Source organism: Microcaecilia unicolor, chromosome 1 (assembly GCF_901765095.1).
Source record: "Microcaecilia unicolor chromosome 1, aMicUni1.1, whole genome shotgun sequence".
Classification (NCBI taxonomy): domain Eukaryota; kingdom Metazoa; phylum Chordata; class Amphibia; order Gymnophiona; family Siphonopidae; genus Microcaecilia; species Microcaecilia unicolor.
The window spans coordinates 566,239,584-566,261,989 of NC_044031.1; the positions used below are offsets into that span (position 1 = coordinate 566,239,584).

The 22,406-nt window shown below is 40.3% G+C and overlaps 1 protein-coding gene across 1 annotated transcript in view; it reads right to left on the reverse strand.

Annotated features, from left to right (window-relative positions):
• Positions 1-22,406, reverse strand: part of CSMD3 (CUB and Sushi multiple domains 3) — a 2,043,988-nt gene that overhangs the window by 462,858 nt on the left and 1,558,724 nt on the right. The window contains exon 38 of the mRNA XM_030189879.1: positions 11,935-12,039. Within this exon, the coding sequence (XP_030045739.1) occupies positions 11,935-12,039 (105 nt within the window). The remainder of the gene's footprint in view (positions 1-11,934; positions 12,040-22,406) is intronic.

A 22,406-nucleotide genomic window follows, 5' to 3' on the forward strand; every position in this document is an offset into this window, starting at 1 on the left:
ACTCATGTGCAAATGAGCTAACAGCGAGCAGCTCATTTGCATGCAATTTCCTTCATGCATGCCCATTCCTTTCTGGATTGGTAAGGGAAGGGCTTTTTCCATTCAGTTAGTGGGAACAGTGCACTACAAATGCTGGCTCCTCCCATGACCTTGGATTTTGCATTTGCCTTGCATTTGCCTTGGATTTGGTCATTTCTGAAATGGGCGTCCTCGCTTTCCATTATCGCCAAAAACCGGGACAACCATCTCTAAGGTTGACCTAAATTTCATGATTTGGGCATCCCCGACTGTATTATCGAAACAAAAGATGGACATCCATCTTGCTTCGATAATACGGGTTGTCCCGCCCCTTTATGGGGCCGTCCTTAGAGATGGGCACCCTTAGAGATGGGCGCCCCCGTTCAATTATCCCCCTGAATGTGGGCTATCATTAGGATATGTCAGAAAAGTTAAATGAGGAATTGGAATTAGGTACATTTTCTGGCCCTTACATGGGCCCTACATTTGATAATTTAGTCATTTCTCTTATAGGCATTATGCCTATGAAAGAGGTCACACCTTTACAGAGGTCTTTTCCACATTCTAAGTCCATTTTACTGCAGCCATAAAATTTATTTTTTTCTATTTTCTCTTTTAATGGCCATGCACTAATGACAACATTAGCTTGCGGCCATTTTAAAAATTACTTCAAGAGCACTTACCACCTATTTTGTAGTTGGTAGGTATTATCGTGCGCTAACCAGTTAGCGGGTGGTAATATAGATGTGCTAACTGGTTATTGCAGGAATGCTGACTCTCCCACAGATTCTATATAGAGTGTATTTTTGGGTGTATTTATCCCTCCCAATATGGTGACTAGAGTTGTGCATGCAAAACTAGGCATATTCTGATTTGTGTGTGCAACTCAGTTGGTTAACAAGCCAATCAGTGCCAATAATTGGATGTTAACAAGCAATTATCAGTACTAATTGGCACTACTTAGAATTTACACACACTGCTCACTAAGCATATTCTAGAACGTAGTCCACATAAATTCTACCACATGGATCCCAGAAAGGGGTGTTGCTGTGGAAGGAGCATGGGCGGGTAGCGGGCATTCCTACAATTTATGCACAGTGATATAGAATAACCCGCTCTGCGCCTAAAATTAGGCACAGGTACTTACACCAGGTTTTCAGTGGCATAATTTGCTGTGCCTGAATTCTAGTCATGTGGATGGACTTATATGTATTCTGTAAACTGCACCTAACTTTAGGCGTAGCTTATAGAATATGCCTAAGTATGTTTTTGATCAGCACTGATTTTTTTAGGCATAATAAATATAATTAGGTCTTCTCTGCCTCAACATGGACCCCTCAAAAATACAAAACAATTATTTAGCATGCAGTGGAATGGAACGGCTAGACGTGAATCACTTGTTCACTCTTTCCAAAAATACCAGGACTAGGAGGTACACAATGAAGCTATTAAGTAGTAAACTTAAAAGAAATCAGAGAAAATATTTCTTCGCTCAATGTTTATTTAAACTCTGAAATTTGTTGCCAGAAAATGTGGTAAAAACAGTTAGCTTAGCAAGGTTTAAAAATAATTTTGACAAGTTCTTACAAGAAAAGTTCATAAGCCATTATTAAGATGGATTAGGGAAACTCCACTGCTTATTTCAGGGATAAGCAACATAAAATATGTTTTTACTCTTTTGGAATCTTGCCCGGTACTTATGACCTGGATTGGCCACTGTTGGAAACAGGGTGTTGGCTTGATGGGCCTTCATCTGAACCAGTATGGCAATGCTTATGTTCTTATGTTCATTCTCAAATTACTGTTTAATGCTGTAGTGTGTCCCATGGTACTCCATTTTTTTGCTGCATTAGGTGCATGGTAGCACTTAATGCAGCTTAATAAAAGGACCCCAAAGATCTGGGTATATTTCACCTTATTCATAATTTGTCTTTTCCTTTTGGTAAGAGCGTGAACATTTTTGTTAAATTAGAATGTTGTTTCTGTTTTATTAATATTATTATCTTTCAAAATCATACACATGTCCTCTGACATTCAGTGCTATTTAACTGGCCAGGAACAGCTTCTGGCTGGTTAAATAATATTTAGCCGGCTAATCGCTCATATTCAGTAGGAGATAGCTGGCTACCTTTGCTGATTATTTGCAGTTAGCATATAGGGCTAGATTCCATTTATCACATCTAAAAAATTGGCATTGAAAAAATATATGCCTGGGCATATTCTATAAAGTACACCTAAATTTAGGCATACTTTATAGAATATGCCTAAACTTTAGTGGGGTTTGTAGAATACACCGAACGCCAATCTATGCAACTAAATGTAGTTGTGGGCAGTTGGTGTAAATGATGACTCTTAAATTAGGTGAAGACCAGATGTATTCTATAACAATGCACATAGATTTTAGAAATACCCATGACTCACCCATTCCACGCCTATGGTCATGCCCCCTTTTCAGCTATGCAACTTGGAATTTACGTACATCACGTTACAGAATATGCTTAGACAGTTGTGTGCTTGGCCAGTTTGGTATTTGGGGGGGGGGGGGGGTAGGGTTTAAAAATTTGGTGATTAAGGGGGCAACCTCCTGTACACTCCCAGTGGAGTTCTGCTCTTTAGCAGTTGCAATCCAAGACCTAAACATGCTTGGTAACAGGTGTAACTCCCAATGTCAATGTTTTAAGATATAGATACTTAGTCCCCTTCTTTAAGGGGAGAAGTTATCAATGTTGGCTACTGTTTATTATTATTATTATTAGCATTTGTATAGCGCTACCAGACGCACGCAGCGCTGAACACCTGACACAAAGAGACAGTCCATGCTCAAAAGAGCTTACAATCTAAGTAATACAGACAAACAAGACAGTTACGGATGAGGGAAGTAATGGGTGAGAAGGGAGAAAGTTGCTTTACCACAAGTCATGCTATATTAGCATAGATCTCTAGAGTGGTAACTTTTTTGGGTGGTGTTAGAGTCATAGATGCCCCCATATCTTTATAGCTGGTAATGGAGACAGGGTTTCCAATGGTATAAGGAGTTGTGTCACAGAAAAAGCAGTAAAAACATTAAGCCACTTCATGAATTCATTCCCTAAGTTCTGCTCCTGAAATACATGTTGGATATGAAGAAGACAGGACTCATCTCTAATACTGGAGATAAAGGAGATGAACGTGTATCAGGACTCAGGCAGCGAAACTACACATTTGAATCTTCCACTCCCTTCCCTGTTCCTGAAGCTCTAAGAAATAAAGTGCTGATATAACTGCCCGGGGGGCGGGGCGCATTACAGTTCCTACTAGAGCAGGCATACTTTCCTTAAGTTTTGCTTTCCTCTTACCCATTTCAAAAGATCAATCAATGTTTAACAGAGCTCACCTCAAATAACAACAGAGAGAAAAACCACAATTATTCAAAGATGAAAGACTTCCAAGTCAAAATTTGCAATTACTCTGCAATTACTCCAAAGGGGTTCACGAACAGGCTCTCTAAATATTCCCTCCACTTTGTTCCAGGTAGTTCCCCACAACTCTGTTTTTTTCATGTTTCTTTTGGACCAGGCTGTTGGCTTGCTCAGGATCTGTGGCCTGGCAGCCTTGATAGAAAAGACTGATATTATATCAGATTTCTGGCTGCTGCAGGTGCATCCAGATTATTTTCATTTATTATGGTTTTAAGTTTGATTCTAAAAATTAATTTGATTAATGTATACCGGTGAGTGTTCTGTTGCCTTTCTAGATTTTAATTATTTGCTACATTTATTTATCACTGAGTAGTGGAACAGGAGTCCAGCATAGTGAGTATCATTCATTTGTTGAGTGACTTTTTATTTGCAGGTGCTACAGATTCTGGCATTTGCCATTATTTGGTGGCCTATAAATAGATAGCTCCTGAGTTGGGGATTCATTACTTTAGGAACTAATGTTAGAAGGTCCATGAATAGAACTTATTTGTCTTGGTGTGGAGCTGGATTCTGATCTGATGAAATCTAGATTGCCTATATATAAGGTTCATATACTGGTGAAACATTTACAAAGCCTCAGCATCCAGTAGGAATACTTTAAAGTAGGTGCAATCCTTGATTAGTCAATTCAATTTTGACTACAGTGTGGTGTGTTCAATAGGCAGTTGTCTTCTTTGAACAAGGAAGAGTTTTGCATGGTTATCATTTTGTTCATATACCCTCACCTAGTTTTGAAATCCTTAGTGCAACAATTTACTAGAGTTGAAGTTTGGCAGACTCCATTGATTCTAAAATGGTGATTTGTAAACATTTAATGAATGAATGAATGAATTTATTTATATCACTTACAGGCTTATTTTCGAAAGAGATCGCCAGTGATCTTCCGACACAAATCGGGAGATGGCCGGCCATCTCCTAAAACCGGCCAAATTGGTATAATCGAAAGCCGATTTTTGGACACACTCGCCGGCATTCCGTCGCGGAGGCGGCTAAACTTCAAGGGGGCGTGTCGGCAGGGTAGTGAAGGCGGGATGTGGGCGTGCTTACGAGATGGCCGGCTTCAGCTGATAATGGAAAAAAGAAAACCGGCGATGACGAGCATTTGGCCGGTTTTACTTGGTCTATTTATTTTCACGACCAAGTCTCAAAAAGATGCCCAAACTGACCAGATGACCACCGGAAGGAATCGGGGATGACCTCCTCATACTCCTCCAGTGGTCACCAACCCCCTCCCACCCAAAAAAAACCCTTTAAAACATTTCCTTCCTAGGAGGGGAAACCAGTCGGCCAGCTCATTAAAAAAAAAAAAAAGGATCTTGCTGATCAGTTATGTTATGACTTACTTGTTCTGGAGTGCTGTATTTTGTGATACTGTTTTGAGAAATGTTCAAGAAAGACTTCATACAAATTAAAAAAGTCCCTGCCGTTCATTTTCCCTTGATGGCCGTCCCTGACATGCACTTCCCTTTATAGCCGTCTTTCTCTTACTACTACTACTACTATTTTGCATTTCTATAGCGCTACAAGGCATACGAAGCGCTGCACAAACATAGAAGAAAGACAGTCCCTGCTCAAAGAGCTTACAATCTAATAGATTGATGGCGTCTTTCTCCCCAAACAGGGAAATCAAAACAGTTTTTGCTCACAGTGTAGTAACAGTGGGATTTGAACCAGCCACCTCTGCATTACAAGCACCATGATGTAACCCCTTTGCCACAGCTCCACTTACTTGGCTGTCCCTCCCTTTTGATTATACCCCTTCAGGTCTCTCTCAGTCAATCACAGTGCGTTAAGCTGTCTGTGAGTGGCTGAGAGAGACCTGGAGGGGTATAATCAAAAGGGAGAGACACCCAAGTAAGTGGAGCTGTGGCCAAGTGGTTGCATCACTAGTCTTGTAATGCAGAGGTGGCTTGTTCAAATCCCACTGCTATTACAAAAAAAGCAGTGTGCAAAAGCTTTTCATTTCCCTGTTCAGGGAGAAAGACAGCCATTAAGAGAAGTGCACTTTTGGAGAGAAAGACGGCTATTAAAGGAAGTGCACGTCAGGGACGGCCATCAAGGGAAAATGCACGGCAGGGACTTTTTTAATTTGTATGAAGTCTTTCTTAAACATTTCTCAAAACAGTATCACAAAATACAGCACTCCTGAACAAGTAAGTCATAACATAACTGATCAGCAAGATCTAAACATCCAGAAGTAATAGTGCACTACGAATGCTGGCCCCTCCCACGGCCAAATGCCTTGGATTTGGCCGGGTTTGAGATGGCCGGTTCCAGTTTCCATTATCGCTGAAAAACAAAGTCAGCCATCTCAAACCCGGCGATCTGTGGCATTTGGCCGGCCCCAACCATATTATCGAAACAAAAGTTGGCCGGCCATCTTTTTCGATAATACGGTTCCGGCCAGCTGTTGCGGCGCCGCCAAAATAGATCGCCGGCAATCGATTTCGCCGGCGCCGTTTGATTATGCCCCTCTTACTAACCTATAGAATCCAGAGTGTCCTTGGCAGTTTACAATGATGTTTCTGGGGCAATTAAGGTTCACTGTCTCTTTTACAGGTGTATAATATGTGGAGGTATGACATCAGCTTGGTAGGAGAGAGTTTAGGTGAGGAATATTGCTCTCCTCAAGTTGTTTCCTATTAGGCTGGCCTTCATGATTTGGGAGAGTTGTTATCCAGTCTGACAATATGGCTGTTGTACTTCACTTTACACTGGAGGGGTCGAGGATGCTACTTTTGTGTTCACATTTAAATATGGTATTACCTTTTCAGCATTTTCCTGATATTGATAAAGAAATTCTGGTTGCTTTGTCTCATTTCCAGTGGTCCCATTTTTGGTTGCTGGTTCTAAAGCCTGAGAGAATCTCACATGAGTTATGGGATATGATTCTGATTTAATTCAGAGTTGTTCTTATCTAAAAATGCATGGTGAGCATATGATAAGACTTGGAGTGGTTTTTGGAATGCAATAAAATCCTTTCAGCCAGTTAGGGCCCTATGAAGTTCTTAATTTCATATTGTATGCATATAGAAACCATTTATTCAGACAATCATTTATTGCTACTCTGGCAAGGGTGGCTGTATATTCTAAATTGCATAGTTTTCCTAACCCGGCTCAGGTATTCTTGACTAAGAGATTCGTGCAAGGCTTCTTTCTTTTTCCCTTTATAGATTAGTGCACAGAGCTGATTCCCACACCCAACTTTGGATGTAAATCCTGGCGCACAAGTTGGACCATACATCCCCAGTATTCTATAACATTGTAACCAAATTTTAAGAACACACCTGACTCACCCATGCCCTTCCCATATCCATGCCCAGTTTTGGGTTGCATGCTATGCGATTTGGTCTCCCAATATTATAGACTAGGGTGCAAGTAGATGCCCGCATAACTCTTAATTAGTACCAATTAAAACCAATTACTCAATGTGTAATTAAACTCTGGAATTCATTGCCAGAGAATGTGGAAAAGGCGGTTAGCTTAGTGGAGTTTAAAAAAGGTTTGGACGGCTTCCTAAAGGAAAAGTCCATAGACCGTTATTGAATGGATTTGGGGAAATCCACTATTTCTGGGATAAGCAGTATAAAATGTTTTGTACTTTTTTGGGATCTTGCCAGGTATGTTGTGACCTGGATTGGCCACTGTTGGAAATAGGATGCTGGGCTTGATGGACCTTTGGTCTTTCCCAGTATGGCAATACTTAAGTACTTACGTACTTATGTAATAATTGATTGTTAGCATACAATTATTGCTTGTTAATGGCTCATTAACCAATTAACTTGCAAGCGCATCTCAGGGTGCCCAAATTTAAGTGACCTTTATAAAATTTGGAGGGCTAAAGGGTAGAGCTACATAAATTTCTGCTGTACTTATGATCAAATGGGATTGATGGAAATATAGTGTTTTTTAGCCTTTTACTCTTAATTTTAGAGTATGATCATGTTAAGTGAGCTTCCTCTAGCCAAATCAACATGTTGATAATATCAGCAGAGTGACTTTGCATATTGGGATAAGGATAGCAAGTGCAGTGTGTACTGTAGTTAACTGAAAATATGCAGGTCAATACTCAAAAACACTGAAAAGGTCAGTATTGGCTATTAACCACAATATTGGGAGTAGTTAGTAAGCAGCTTTAGGGCACATTTTCTTGGTGTTTCGCTCTGCACCAGCAAGTTATTTTTCTTCTATAGGTAGACTTTTATAGTGTTGTGTTGCTATATTTTTGAGTTTAAATTGACACATCTAGTGTTGCTTGGAAGAATTGGCCCCTGAGGCAAGCGTTAGTTATATAAAAAACGGCTCGTGTTGCGTCTTGAATAAAGCACACTTGTTCCATTCTCGAGAGCCCTTTGTGCTTTTTTTCTGTACTCTTAGGGCACTAACCCACAATATTTGCCCCCTAATGTGTATTAAAGGGTTCTAATGCCACACTGAGCCCGCAAAGAGGTGGGAAAATGTGGGATACAAATGCAAACAATAAATAAATAAATAATGCTGGTATTGTTGCCTTAACACAGTGTTATTTAGGTCATGCCAAAGGTACATAGTAATGAGATGCAAAACATGTAAATACTATAATTTGCCTTGTGGTGAAAACCAGGTACACACAGCAAGCCATACAAGTATTGCCATACTGGGAAAGTCATAGCCAGTAAAATAATCCCAGCACAGAGACCAGGGATTTTCAATGATAGGGCATTGGGGAGGGGGTTTTAGGGAGGTAGTGGAGCAAAACGTTGGGGTTATTTTACCTCTCAGTAGCACTGGGCTGCCATTAAAGAGGCCAGCAACATTTTAAAAAGTGGGTCCTAGCGCACTCTCCCCTCCCCCAAGCACAAACCTCTTAATGCAGCCACCCCACAAACCAAGCCATCTCAATAACACCCACAATTGTTGAACTGTTCTCTACCTAGAATTTAACCCCAAATCTTGACCCTCCCCCCATGTCTTCACACTTTCCTGAAGCCCCCCCCCCCCCCCCCAGGTCCTACCCTTGAAAATCTCTGATCCTTAGTGGACTGAACAGGAAAGATCCCAGTTACTCCTGCCGTTGCTGGTGCTGTGATCCAAAATGGTGTGGTGATACCTAGCAGTAGTCTCATGGTACTGCTGCTAGGGTCAAGTTTCCATAAAGGACTTTTGCCCTTGTATGAAAATATGACTCTAGGGACAATATGACATGACCACTGTTAAGGGGTCACTGGTATCATTTTGGATCCTGGTCCTGGTGAGGGCAGGAAGAACTGGGGCCACACATAAAATTTACACATGGATCCCTGCAACTAGAAATGAATGTCTAAATTCTAATTTATGCCAATTAGCACCCAATTATCAGTGTTAATCAGCTTGTTATTCAGTTAAATTGCACACACAAATTGGGCGCATGCCCAAATTTACGCATGCAATTCTGAGCCCCCTATGCAGAATTTGGGTTCTACTGTATTTAAAAAAAAATACTACTGTAAGGATTATTATTAAAGATCAAAGACATATCGTGGGAACAGTCTTATTATAAGATACTGAAATGAAATTTATAAACTTGAGATGTTCAATTCTTGAAAATGAACAAAAGAGCAGTTGGCATTCACAAATTAGTTTCTAACGTGTATCTTGTGAAATGCCATATAAAAACCTATTTCATACAGTGTTGAATTACCTTGAATATGTCATACATCAAGCTCAGTGAAACTGATGGCTTGAATACTCAAACACTGCAGATTTTGCAGTTTTAAAATGACAAAGGGGTTAGGAAGCTAGAACTCTTATCAGTGATCTGACAGTTTCAAAATACTTGTCGAAAGAGGAATATTTAGAGAAAAAAGCATACCTTTTGGGAACTAAAAGCTAGAATTGTCAATAAAATGGAAACATTATTTAAATTGAAACAACCCTGACTTTCAAATACACTATTGTATTTTTTTTTCTTTTAATGTTGCACCATAATAGACTGCTGTAAATCAAAGTTCTTTACTTTTTGGTCGACAAATCTACCTGCCTGTTTAATAAGCTGCTAAAAATTGTGTTCAATGTGCAGCAAATATTAATAAGCTATGTTGCTTGCAAATGTACACAAAACAGTTCATTAATATGTAAATAGATTAACAATGAACACAGTAAACATCAAGATCTGCATTATGCATTGATAGATAACTATACTTCAAGAGATGAATTTAACCTTGAGAAAACTTTCACACTCCCTGTTGGCTCTCCTCGTCAGCATCTAATCCCCATTGCAAACAAATAAGTAAATAAATAATAACAACAAACAAAAACTGCACATTTATAAATCCCAATCTCCAATTCAGAGCTCTACCCTATTTGAAATGTTCTTTTTCATCATGTTCTTCCAATTTGCAGAAGCTCCCACATGTACTCTGCTGTTGACATAATCCTCAATGAAATCAGTTAATCCAAAACTGCCCTGTCTTGCACATGCATTTTATTGGTGGACAGGATTGTGATAACTGGGGTAGGGCTTTGCCATTTAAGGGATGCTGGGGAGAAGAGGTCCACAGAAGGTTAAAATGGCATGGAATGGCAATTACAGCTATAAACAGAATAACACAAGGAGAACTCTGCACAGAGCAGCAGTTAAAACCCTAAAGCTAATGGAATGAACCAGTAGTTACAACTGTAGATGAAAATTCCCGATGGAATTCCTTCAAGGTTTTAAATTCATGGGTCCAGATGATGATGATGATATCATCAAGTAGACTAGAGGCTTCTAAGTGTAAGACTGGTTATATTAGCATGGCTGCAGCGTGGTCTCATTCATTATCAATACATAGCTAAACCAATAACTTTGCTAACAAACAACATTTTACCCACTAAGTTCAATCTTAATATATCTTCTCCTTCTCCATTGAGCACCATCAATCATAGCCCAAGGTATTAAAATGATATAAAAAACACAGACTTGATCCTGATCTTTTGCCATTTTCAGGACACAGATGAAAGAAGTATGTCTAGCATTGGCCTAATTTCCCAACTAATACAGTTGTCATCTACACACCACCCCTGCCCATTATAACACCTAAGCAGCTATGATGTCATTTTAAGTTTTGTTTTGATTCCATCCTCATCCTATTTAGGGATTCAGTTTGTTAACTATCCTATTCACTAGTGCAATTTTTTAATTATCTCAGATTAGGCATGGTGTCAAATTCATTTTATATAAAAAAGTCCAGTGTTGCAACCATCTAGGGGTATCCATTGGAAATATCCTTTTGGGGGTTCTGAGTAAGTGGCAGTGCATAGCTCAAAAGCTGTTAGTTGTGTGTTGTGTGCTGGTTTATGTAGAAGTATTCCTTGAGTTGAAAATGGTGGAAGTAGGCTTCCAAGTCACTACAGAATTAGACCATCTGTGTAGGGAAGAAGGAGAGTCACTATGCAAGGATAGGTTCCTTCATCCTTCATCTGACTGCGTTTGTGGCTGGATAGATTGATAATATTACAGTGGTCCAGAGTTCTTGCAGTTTGTACTACTGTGACATATCAGATACTAGATAATTATTTATATCAGGTTTCCTATGCATAAGTGATGTGAATAATCAAAATATGGTTAGTTATTCTTGGAATTGTTAGAAATGGTCAGGTTAATTTCATACACTTGATTTAACAAACGTTTAAAATGCCAATGAGATCTTGTTAGTGTGTACACATTGATTGCAGATGCATTAACTTGTATGTGAATGTGTGATAAATAGATTTTGCACATACAACATTTTTAAAGCAAACTAATGAACCAAAAGTGTACTAACATGTCTCTTCTATTTATCTGTTCTGTCAGTATGAAAAAATTCCTATAGATTCCTAATCAAAAAATAACACCAATATCAGGCCTATAAACAGAGTTAAAATCAAATCCATATGTGCAAGGCAATTCTAAAAAGTAAGTGTGAACAATCACACACTAATTATGTCATAATGCATTTATGTCATTAGAATAATGGCATAAATGCATAAGTGCTATTTTGTAAATACATCTGTATCGTATATAGTGCATAGTTTACAGGCAGGTGTACAAATGTGTAAGTGTGGGTGGAGCTTGGTAGGGACTCACACTTATGTACATAACTTATAGAATACTATAAGTTACACAAGTATCTCTGGCACTTAGATGTACACATTTATAGCCGTTCTACTGCCAGCATATGTTCACTATTACACTAGTACTCAATAAAGGAATATAGGTGCTTACATTCCTTTATAAAATAGACTCCTTCCGGGCACTCAATTATAGAATCACTAATTGTGCTGCCATTCATTAATTTTGAGCCATTTTATGTAAATATCTTTGGTCCTATTTTTAATGCCTCAGAGTTTCACAGTAAAGTGCATTTCTAAACTTGCCTTGGACCTACTACTAACTGACTTTGTAAATGAGCCTCTTCATTCTTATACATTTCAATAATAAAGTTACACTTTTTCAGATTAATATAAGCATAGCACTCACCTGTGTATTCAAGATGAAAACCAGCAGCTGACACACTAATATCAGATTGGAAGTTTAGGAATAAATTGTTTGAGGTGCTGTTGAGGAGAGGTGGTATTGTAGTACCTGTAATGACAAATGAAACAACCCCAGTTCCATCCCAGAAAATAAGGTTTAGAACACTCCCAGAATAAATTGATAACATATGACAAAGGTGATCCATATATCGGATCTTCAGAGGTGACCTTCCACTTAAGCCATCGGCTTTGGAAATAATGGAAGTCGGTGTTTCACCTTATGTCTTCATCAATCTGAAATCTTTTTAATCTTTTAAATTTTTTTTGTTTGTTTTCTTTTTTTTATATTATTTTATTTATAACAATTTTACACATATAATCAAGTATTCAACTTGTTTATTTTCTTAATCAAATTTTGTAGAAGCAATCAGTATAGGTAAACTTATTAACTTGGGGAGTGCCTTGAGAAATCTTTGGGTGAAAAACATGTCGGCACATCTACCCCCACTATGTAATTCAGATAAGTAGCACTTATCATGATGAAGCAATAGCATCAGAGCACAAGTTAGTAAGTTTACATATATTGATTGTTTCTACAAAATTTGATTAAGAAAACAAACAAACAAAAAGATTAAAAGATTTTGGATTGATAAAGACATAAGGTGAAACACCTACTTCCATTATTTCCAAAGCTGATGGCTTAAGTGGAAGGTCACCTCTGAAGATCCATTTTCTATATTTTTCATTATATGTTTGTTAGAATTTTTTAATAGCAGCAATTATTATATAGCATTTTGACATTGGTTGAATAGCTGTTGTGCTATTTTATACATGTAGAGCCAGTGAGATTTACTTTTTAAAGGTGATCCATATATACATATTATAACCTACAAGCCAGATCATCTCAAAATTGCACTGGGGACTACACAGTCAATTGAGTTTTACTGAAATCCAAGATAGTATTGCTGGGATAAAATTATCCTTCAGACTTCAGGCATTGCCCTAATTGACCGTAGCAGAAATGCTTCTAGACTGTCGCTAGAGTTATAGCTGCCATTTTGAACCCTGGTATATATGGGACAAAAGAGAGGGAAATCATGCCCATTTGAGTATACAAAGGTTCCTGTTGAGGGGTCTGATCTTGTGGAGCTGCTCTAGTCTTAGGGTCTTGATCATGAGGGAATGTTGATCTTGAATGGGGACGGAACTTGGGTTGGTAGAATGTAGGAGGGTACTGATTCTTGTGAGGGAAGTCTTGATCATGAGTGATGCTGTTCAGGGTGGGTGATTTTGAGGGGGATGCTAGCTGAAGTGGGATCATCAGATCAGGGAGAGTGGTGATTTCAATAGGGGTTGTGTTTTATTTATTTATCTTTTATTTGTTTGAACTTGTGTTACATGTCTTGCAGGGTCCATGTTGTAAGTATCTGGGTATCTGGCCTGTGCAGTAAATGAAGAACCAATGCTGTTCTTGCCTCCTACGTTTATTTCACGTGATTGCACTTTCAATTTACATTTAAGGTGTGGTAAGTACAAAATCTTGCCACACTTTAGTAAACATGCCCCTAAGTGAGTAAGGGGGGATTAATTTGGAGTTGCAGCAAGCGAAACTGGAATCTGTAGAAGCCAGTGCCTCTCCACTTTACAATTTGCTGTTATAGGGTCAGGGGCAGTACTGCTATCTCCTGTAACTGGACTCTGTAGAATAAAACCAGGCATTTGAATTTGAGAGTTTGAATTTTCCCCAAAGATCCACTGTTGATCTCTAAGGAAATGTTTAAGAAATATGTGATTGATACTCCCAAGATCCAATCTGAGGCCTTTCCTCCCTTAAGTAATATCTTCTAGCTTAAAAAAGTGGATTGTGGGAATCGGCAGCTGGCGGTGAAACATCAGTCAAGAGGCTGCAGGTTTCTGTACAGTTTGGATTTTATAGCTATTCTTGAGGGTCCAGACTCTACAAGAATTCCTTGGTAGATGTGTAGATAGATAGATAGATAGATAGATAGATAGATAGATAGATAGATAGATAGATAGATATAGCACAAGCAGCGAAAGGGGGTTCAGCCTACACCTTGGCCTCTAGATGTCACCTGAAGTCCTTCCTTCCAGCATATTTGGACCATTTTGGACTTTTCCCACCTTTCCTGATTTCATTGTACTTGTTTCTCCCCTGATCTGGCCAGTCTTATAGTGCATTTTCCCTTCCCTTCTCCCTCTGATCCTTCTACCCTCTATACTGACATTGTAATTGTTTCCTCAGTTCATTGTAAGCCGCTTTGAGGCTGCTTTAAGTGGTATTAAGCGGGGTATAAATGTTCTAAATAAATAATATATAGAGAGATATATATATATAGAGAGAGAGATATATAGATAGATAGATAGATAGATAGATAGATAGATAGATAGATAGATAGATAGATTTTTTTTTTGAATTGTCAATGATGTCAGTGACTTCTATTTGAGGCTGAATTTTTACCTCCCAGTTGGGGGCTTTCTAGCAGATATAATGCTGTTCCTTATGTTTCTTTGAGTTGTATCTTTGCTACATTGGTTAGCAGTGAAACCTTGTGTGTGTGTATGTGTGCATGTGTTTGTATGTGCGTGACATCTGTTCATTTTGTTTAGGTACAAAAAAATTTGGTTTGAATAATATTTATTGAAATTATAAAAATAAATTTAAAAACAATGAAGATATCTTTAAAATTAATATATGGTATATGGAAAATTATCTCCTGCATATTTGTTGTGGATATCTTGAAAACCTGGCTAGCTGGGAAGTCCTAAGAACAGGTTTGAGAAACCCTAGTATAAGCAATATTTTAAACCTTCTTTATTTAGGTATCATAATTTAGAATCCTTTATGGATGGAAAGACTGCAAGAGCAAATAGAACAAATAGTTATTCTATTTTGCACTCTTATAACACTGTCAAGTAAATGTTTATATTCCATGAAATTCATGAGGAAACCTAGAAACAAAAATACAAGACACTTTTAAATCTAAATTGTAAATTTAAACTTTTATGTACTGGTTATTTATGATTTAGGACATAATTTATGACTAAGGAGCAAAACAGCACTTTCTGCCTGCCTGAATCCTTGTAATAGGATACTTGGAAATTTCCAGTGAAAAACAAGTCTATTGCTATTAGAAAAAGTATAAAAAGGAGAATAAAACAATACCCAGGATTAAAGAATACATCGAAAGGTGAGCTGGGCAGCAAAAACAATTCACAGCAGCTACTACTAACCCTAAACAGCATAAACTATTGATGAGGTTTTGATAATTTATGGGGACAAAGTGAAAGAATAGGGGAAGGGGAAAGACAAAAGTGAGGTATAGTTAGCACAGACGCCTTAATCAAGGTGTTGTAAAGTCAAGTGACAAAGAGGCTATCTGGTGAGTGTATGATTAAACATAAGAACACATTTTAAACTGGTAATTCATGTGGAGGGGCATTTTCAAAGGTCAGAATTGAGACGTTCTGCTCACACTGTCCAAAAAAAAAAAAAGTCCCACTCACAGGCATTTTTTTGAACAGGAAAAACACTGGCTTGTCCTGTTCAAAAATATGTGAGGACACCCAAAATGAACAGTAATTTTCCACAACAAAACGTCCAAATTATGAACGTCAAAAAAGCAGGTACAAGGAAGTCTGGCAGCATTTGTACAAAAATGGCCACACAAACTTGTCCCTGCAAATCAGAGAAGCAGCCTAGTGGCCAGTGCAGTGGACTTTAATCCAGGGCACCCAGGATCATCTTGCACTGTAAGTATGTTATTTTAAATGCTGAGCCCTCCAGAGAAAGTGAAATGACTACTGTATCTGAATGTGCACCAACTCAACAGCCCTCAGGCTTGCGTGTGTATTAAATATTTAGGCACAGTAGGTATGGCTCTGTTCCTAGAGGACTCACAATTTAAAGGTTAAAAAAAAGAGAGTTGAAGTGGAATTTGAACCTGGGTCCTCTGGTAAACAGTCCACTGTATTGATTGCTAGGCTACCCTTCAGACCTGCTTGCCGCTGTGTTCAGAATGCCCACAATACCTAATGTTGTCAGGGAGCCTAATTTACCTGCCTGGTGTAACTTTCAAGGGAGAGGGAGAGGGGCAGTAACCACTGGGAGATTAAAGAGGGATCATGCCTCAATCCCTCCAGTGGTAAGGTACTTAATCAGGGCACCTTTTTATACCCTGGATGTGATTGAAACAGGTCTAACTTAGGACACCCTTTTTTTGACTTGGATGTTTCTAGACATTTGATTATCACTGTGGGACATCTTAAATTTGGACCCTCCCTTTCCCACCCTAAACACACCCATAACATACCCCTTGCTATTTAGACAAACTGCAGCGTAGGACTTCCAAATTCTGCCTTTCAAAAAATTGTGATCTTGACGTTTTTGGCAGATGGATGTTATTTAGTTATTTTGAGATGTCTATTTGTTTTGAAACTAACACCAAAGCATTAGATTTTCATCCAGCATAGCGAACATATTCATTTCTGTGGTAGCAAGTAACATATATATTTTTGCACCATTAGTGGATCAAGATATTCTGTTGTTTGAACTTGAAAATATCAGTATTGGTGGTAGAGTTTTAAATTGGTTCAAAGGTTTCCTCTCCTTTAGATCTTACAGAGTGAAACAGAATAATATTCTTTCTGATGCTTTGCATAATCAGTATAGGGTGCCTCAAGAATCACCTTTATCCCCATCATTATTTAATGTTTTTTTCTGTATAGTTTGAGTTTATAATTAGAGGCTTAGGAGTTTGTTAGTTACAGCTAACATACTAGACTATATTCCCCGTATTCCATATAGCGTGCCTAGTGTTCCACACTAAAACCCAAGCGGATTTTATATCAGCACATGTAACTTAATTGGCTTAACAAGCCAACCAGCATTGTTAACAGCACTTAACAAGCAATAATGAGCACTAATTGACAATAATTAAAATTTACGCGTACAGATACGTTTAGGTGGAAATGTTTTCTATATGGAATTTTTAGGCACCATATATTGAATCTTCCCCATTAAGCCTATTTTTCTGCATTACATTGGCTACGTGTTCACATATGCTGCATTTTTTAAATGATGGTGTTGGCATTCAGGGTTTTTCATGATATGGCTCCCAAATATGTTTGTGATAAGCTGCCAAGCTAAGTTACTAAGTGATTGCTTTGCTCCCAGAGTGACAGACGTTTAGCTTTGCCCTCCGCTAGAGCTTTTCTATTAGAGTGTGCTCGTGCGTAAGCCTACTTTATGGAATTGGTTGCCTTCTACCATAAGATCTATTGATGATTTAGTGGGTTTCCAGAAGGCTATAAGAACTTATCTATTTTTAAAAGACTGTTAGAACTCAGGTTGAGTAACAGCTGAATTGAACTGCTTTCTGTCAATTGAAATTAATGTTTGATTATTTTATTATATTAAGTATTGTTTTATGTCTTATTAATATAAATGTAATTTTTGTGACCTGTTCTGTGCGTTGTTGGGAGTAAGGGATATAAAATTGAGTAAATAAATAAATAAATCTATGCGGATGATATTACTGTGATAATTCCAAACCCTAAATAAGGTGACCATAGTAGTGGATAAATACTTAACTGTTATTGGTTCCTGGATGGTGAAACACAAGCTTAAATTAAATGCTGAAAAGATGAAATTGTTGCTGTTGAATGATAAACCAGATCCTTTTTTCTGACCATATTTATACTTATCATTCTGGTGAAACAGAAGTTCTGAGAGAAGAGGGCATTTCTCTGGTAAGGGAATATTATTTTGCTCTGTGTTTTTGGAGCTTAAAGATTGGGTTTTAATGGAGAAATTGCAGGTTATTGACAAGCAGAATAAAAAAAAAAATAGAAAAGAAAAAGCAAACCTAATCAACTAGTCTCTATACCCTTTCCCCCCTAGTTTTAAAACTTGAACTTTGTACCACAACATTAACAGAAAGCCTCTAACAGGCACAGCAGGACCTAGTTCAGTCTTAGAGGCAGATGCATCAACCAAACATTAAAAAATCTAAATCGTAAAAGTCCATAACAATTTTTTAAAAAACGAAGAATGCACCAAGAAAACAAGTCACACATACCTGGTGCGGTATTGAAAAGTTCAATGTATCAAAAAATCGTAATCCCCGTCTGTAATCGGCCCCTAAAGCATGCGCAGAGCAGCCAAGCGTTTTGCTGCCTGCTCTGCGCATGCTGCAAACGTCAAAACAAACTAAAAAAAAGCCACAACACATACACGTGGCTACCCGGTCAGCAAAATACAGAAACAAAGGATCAGGAGGGGGCAAGGGCGCTCGTCTGGAGCGTCCTGTATGGACGGCCTTGCCCCCCCCCCCACTGCTCCCCACTTTCTGCCGCTCCCCCCCCCCCACGAAACAGCAAAATTCTAGCAGCCCCGCTCCCCCTCCCTTCCTGTTCTTGTGTTTTGCAAAAGCTAACTCCGCCTCCCGTCATTCTTCCGCCCCGTGCCCCGCCCCCGCTGCACCCCCTGAGGTCGACTATGCCGCTCCCCCTCCACCGAGACCCCCCTCCCTATTACCGACCCGCGCAGCGCCTCTCACCTCTTTCTGAAGGCGCTGCACGGGCAGGAAGATCTGTTGCTGGTCGCAGAGTCTTCATGACGTCTCTTCTTCCCTGGCCTAGGCCCGCCTCCTTCTGACGTAAGTAGGTTACTTACGTCAGAAGGAGGCGAGCCTAGGCCAGGGAAGAAGAGACGTCATGAAGACTCTGCGATCAACAACAGATCTTCCTGCCTGTGCAGCGCCTTCAGAAAGAGGTGAGAGGCGCTGCTCGGGTCGGTAATAGGGAGGGGGGTCTCGGTGGAGGGGGGGAGTGGCATAGTCGACCTCAGGGGGTGCAGCGGGGGCAGGGCACGGGGTGGAAGAATGACGGGAGGCGGAGTTAGCTTTTGCAAAACACAAGAACAAGAAGGGAGGGGGACCGGGGCTGCTAGAAATTCGCTTTTTCGTGGTGGGGGGGAAAGCGGTGAAAAGTGGGGAGCAGCGGGGGGGGGGGGTGCACGGGGCGGAGGACTGATGGGAGGCGGAGCTAGCTTTTGCAAAACAGAAGAACAGGAAGGGAGGGGGACCGGGGCTGCTAGAATTTCACTTTTTTGTGGGGGGGGGGGGGAAGTGGCGGACAGTGGGGAGCAGCGGGGGGGGGGGGGGGGGGGCAAGGCCGTCCATATAGGACACTCCTGATGAGCGCCCTTGGCCCCTCCCAATCCTTTTTTTTATTTTTTTTTTATTTGATGTGGTTTATGACACGTTTTCTTTAAGCTTAAACACAGCTCTTTTGGACATATGTAATGCAACGTCCTTTTGACCAATCACAGCGCTTTTAGCTCTGCTAATGCGCTGGGATTGGCTCACAGTTTGTTTGTTTTTTCACTTTACGATTTTTCCTGGCACAGAGCTGTCCTAACAAGAGGTCCAGACCTCTCGTTAGATTTTCTGCCTTTTTTCTGCGTTAAGGCAATCGGAAAAGGTTAGTGCATCTCGTTTCAATGGGGTTTGTACAGAAATTGCTCATCTGCATTCTGTTTTCGTTAGCTGCTAGCTTCCTCGGTAAAAGCCCTTTGATGCATGCAACGGATCAAAATTTCCTCGTTGGAGGGTCATTATAGGCTCATTAAAGTTTAGTGCATCTGCCTCTTAGGGAAATAAATAAAAAAAAGAGAGAAGCAAAGCGTTATTAACTAGTTTCCATAGAGGGGCATAATCGAACGGTGCCGGCCATCTCTATGGGCCGCCATCTCCGAGGCCGGCGTCGTAAGTGGGCGGAGCCAACCGTGTTTTCGAAAAAGATGTCCAGCCATCTTTTTTCTTCGCTAATACAGTTGGGCCTGGCCAAATGTCAGAGCTCGCTGGGTTTGAGATGGCCGGCATCGATTTTCGTCCATAATGGAAAATAATGCCGGCGATCTCAAACCCGGACAAATCCAAGGCATTTGGTCATGGGAGGAGCCAACATTTGTAGTGCACTGGCCACCCTCACATGCCAGGACACCAACCGGGCACCCTAGGGGGCATTTCTAAAAATTAAAAAATAAAAATAGCTCCCAGGTGCATAGCTCCCTTCTCTTGGTTGTTTAGCCCCCCAAATCCCTCCCAAAACCCACTCTCCTGTACACCATTACCATAGCCCTAAGAGGTGAGTGGGGGCACCTACATGTGGGTACAGTGGATTTTGGGTGGGTTTTGGAGGGCTCCCATTTACCACCACAAGTGTAACAGGTAGGGGGGGATGGGCCTGGGTCCACCTGTCTGAAGTGCACTGCACCCACTAAAATCTTGCATACTGCTATCAGGGAGCTGGGTATGATATTTGAGGCTGGCATAGATGCTGGCAAAAAGGGGTTTTTCTTTGGTTTTTTTTTTTGTGTGGGAGGGGGTTGGTGACCACTGGGGGAGTAAAGGGAAGTCATCCCCAATTCCCCCTGGTGGTTATTTGGTCAGTTGGGGCTCCTTTTTGAAACTTGGTCATGAAGAAAAGGGACCAAGTATAGCCGGCAAAATGCTCGTCAAGCCTGGCTTTTTTTTCCATTATCGGGCGAAGCCGGTCATCTCATGAGCACGCCTCTATCCCGCCCCCATCCTGCCTTCACTACCCTACCGACACGCCCCCTTGAAGTTTCGCCGGCTCCGCGACGGAAAGCAGTTGGCACCGGCCAAAATCGGCTTTCAATTATACCGATTTGGCCAGGTTCAGGAGATCGCCGGCCATCTCCCAATTTGTGTTGGAAGATGGCCGGGGATCTCTTTCGAAAATGAGCTGGATAGTGTACAACCCTTTTCTCATAGTTTTAAACTGAAACTTTTTTTTTAAAGGTAGAAACTTAACAGCCAAAGAAATTTAAAAAGGATAGTAGCAAGGCTTATATTCTGTTCTTTGGCAGCTGGAGAGGTAGCACTGCTAATGTTCTGATTTAGGTGTTAATTAAGGTATGAAGCAGTACAATATTTGCAAAGGTTACTGAGGAAAATCTGATTACTGAGTTAGCTTCAAAGAGTTTGTTTGAAGTAGTCCCCTTAGAATCAAAACAATATAGAGAGGAAAGGCCCCACTTAACCCTGGTGAAGTTAGAAATAACCCTGTAGCCAGGACCAGCCCACCAGAGAATGCAATATCCTCTTGTAAAGATGATGTGTCTTCAGGAGCTTCTGCCCACGAGGGAAGGGTTAGGACAGCTATGGTAGTTGGTGATTTGATTATTAGGCATGTAAATAGCTAGGTGGCTTGCCTGCCTAGTGCGGAGGTGGTAGCTCTCACATGTCACCTAGATAGGATTTTAGATAGTGCTGAGGAGCCGGCTGTCTTGGTGCATGTAGGTACCAATGACATAGGAAATTGTGGGAGAGCGGTTCTGGAAACCAAATTTAGACTCCTATGTAGAAAGCTGAAATCCAGATCCTCCAGGGTAGCATTTTAGAAAATCCTCCACGTTCCACATGCAGGGCCCAAGAGACAGGCAGAGTTCCAGAGTCTTAATGCGTGGATGAGACGATGGTGCAAGGGGGAAGGTTTTAGAATTGTTAGAAACTGGGCAACATTCTGGGGAAGGGGGAGCCTATCCCAAAAGGATGGGAATCACCTTAAACAGGATGGGACCAAGCTGCTGGCATAGGCATTTAAAAAGGAGATAGAGGAGGTTTAAACTAGAAACTGGGGAAAGCCACCAGTCACTCAAAAAGTACATGGTTCGTAATATGGTATATTTCAAAGATATCACCAAAACAAGGAAGACAGGGCATCCCAATAGCCAGGTTGAAATAGAGAGCATAGTAAACCAGCAGGCTCATTTTCAAAAGAGAAAAACGTCTAAAAAGTGGCATGTCTGCATTTGGACATTTTTCACATAAAAATGTCCAAAGCAGCATTTTTGATACCTGTTTTTAGAAGTTTTTCTCTGAAGTCCTTCAGACGTGTGTCCAAATTTCAAGGGGGAGTGCCAGGGGCATGTTCATGGTGCAACTTGGGCGTTCCTAAGACTTAGACATTTTTCAGCTATAATGGAACAAAACAAAAATGTCAAAGACAAAACGTAGTCGTTTTGAGATAAACCTGTTTTAATAATGAATAAGGCACAAAAAGGTGCCCTAAATAACCAGATGGCCACTGGAGAGAATCAGGAATGACCTCCCCTTATTCTCCCAGTGGTCACTAACCCCCTCCCACCCCCCAAAAATGTGATGAAAAACATTACTTGCCAGCCTCTGTACCTCCCTCAGATGTTATACTCAGGACCATCAGAATAGCATGGAGGTCCCTGGAGTAGTTTAATGGTGGATGCAGTGCACTGCAGACAGGTGGAACCAGGATCCTACCTCCCCCTACCTGGTACACTGAGGTGCCCTATTGCTTTCATGGGATGTCACTTTTCCATTATTCGACCTGATGCCAAGCTTTCTATTTTTTTTTTTTATAACATTGCAACTGAAGCTTTTACTTTCTCAGTGC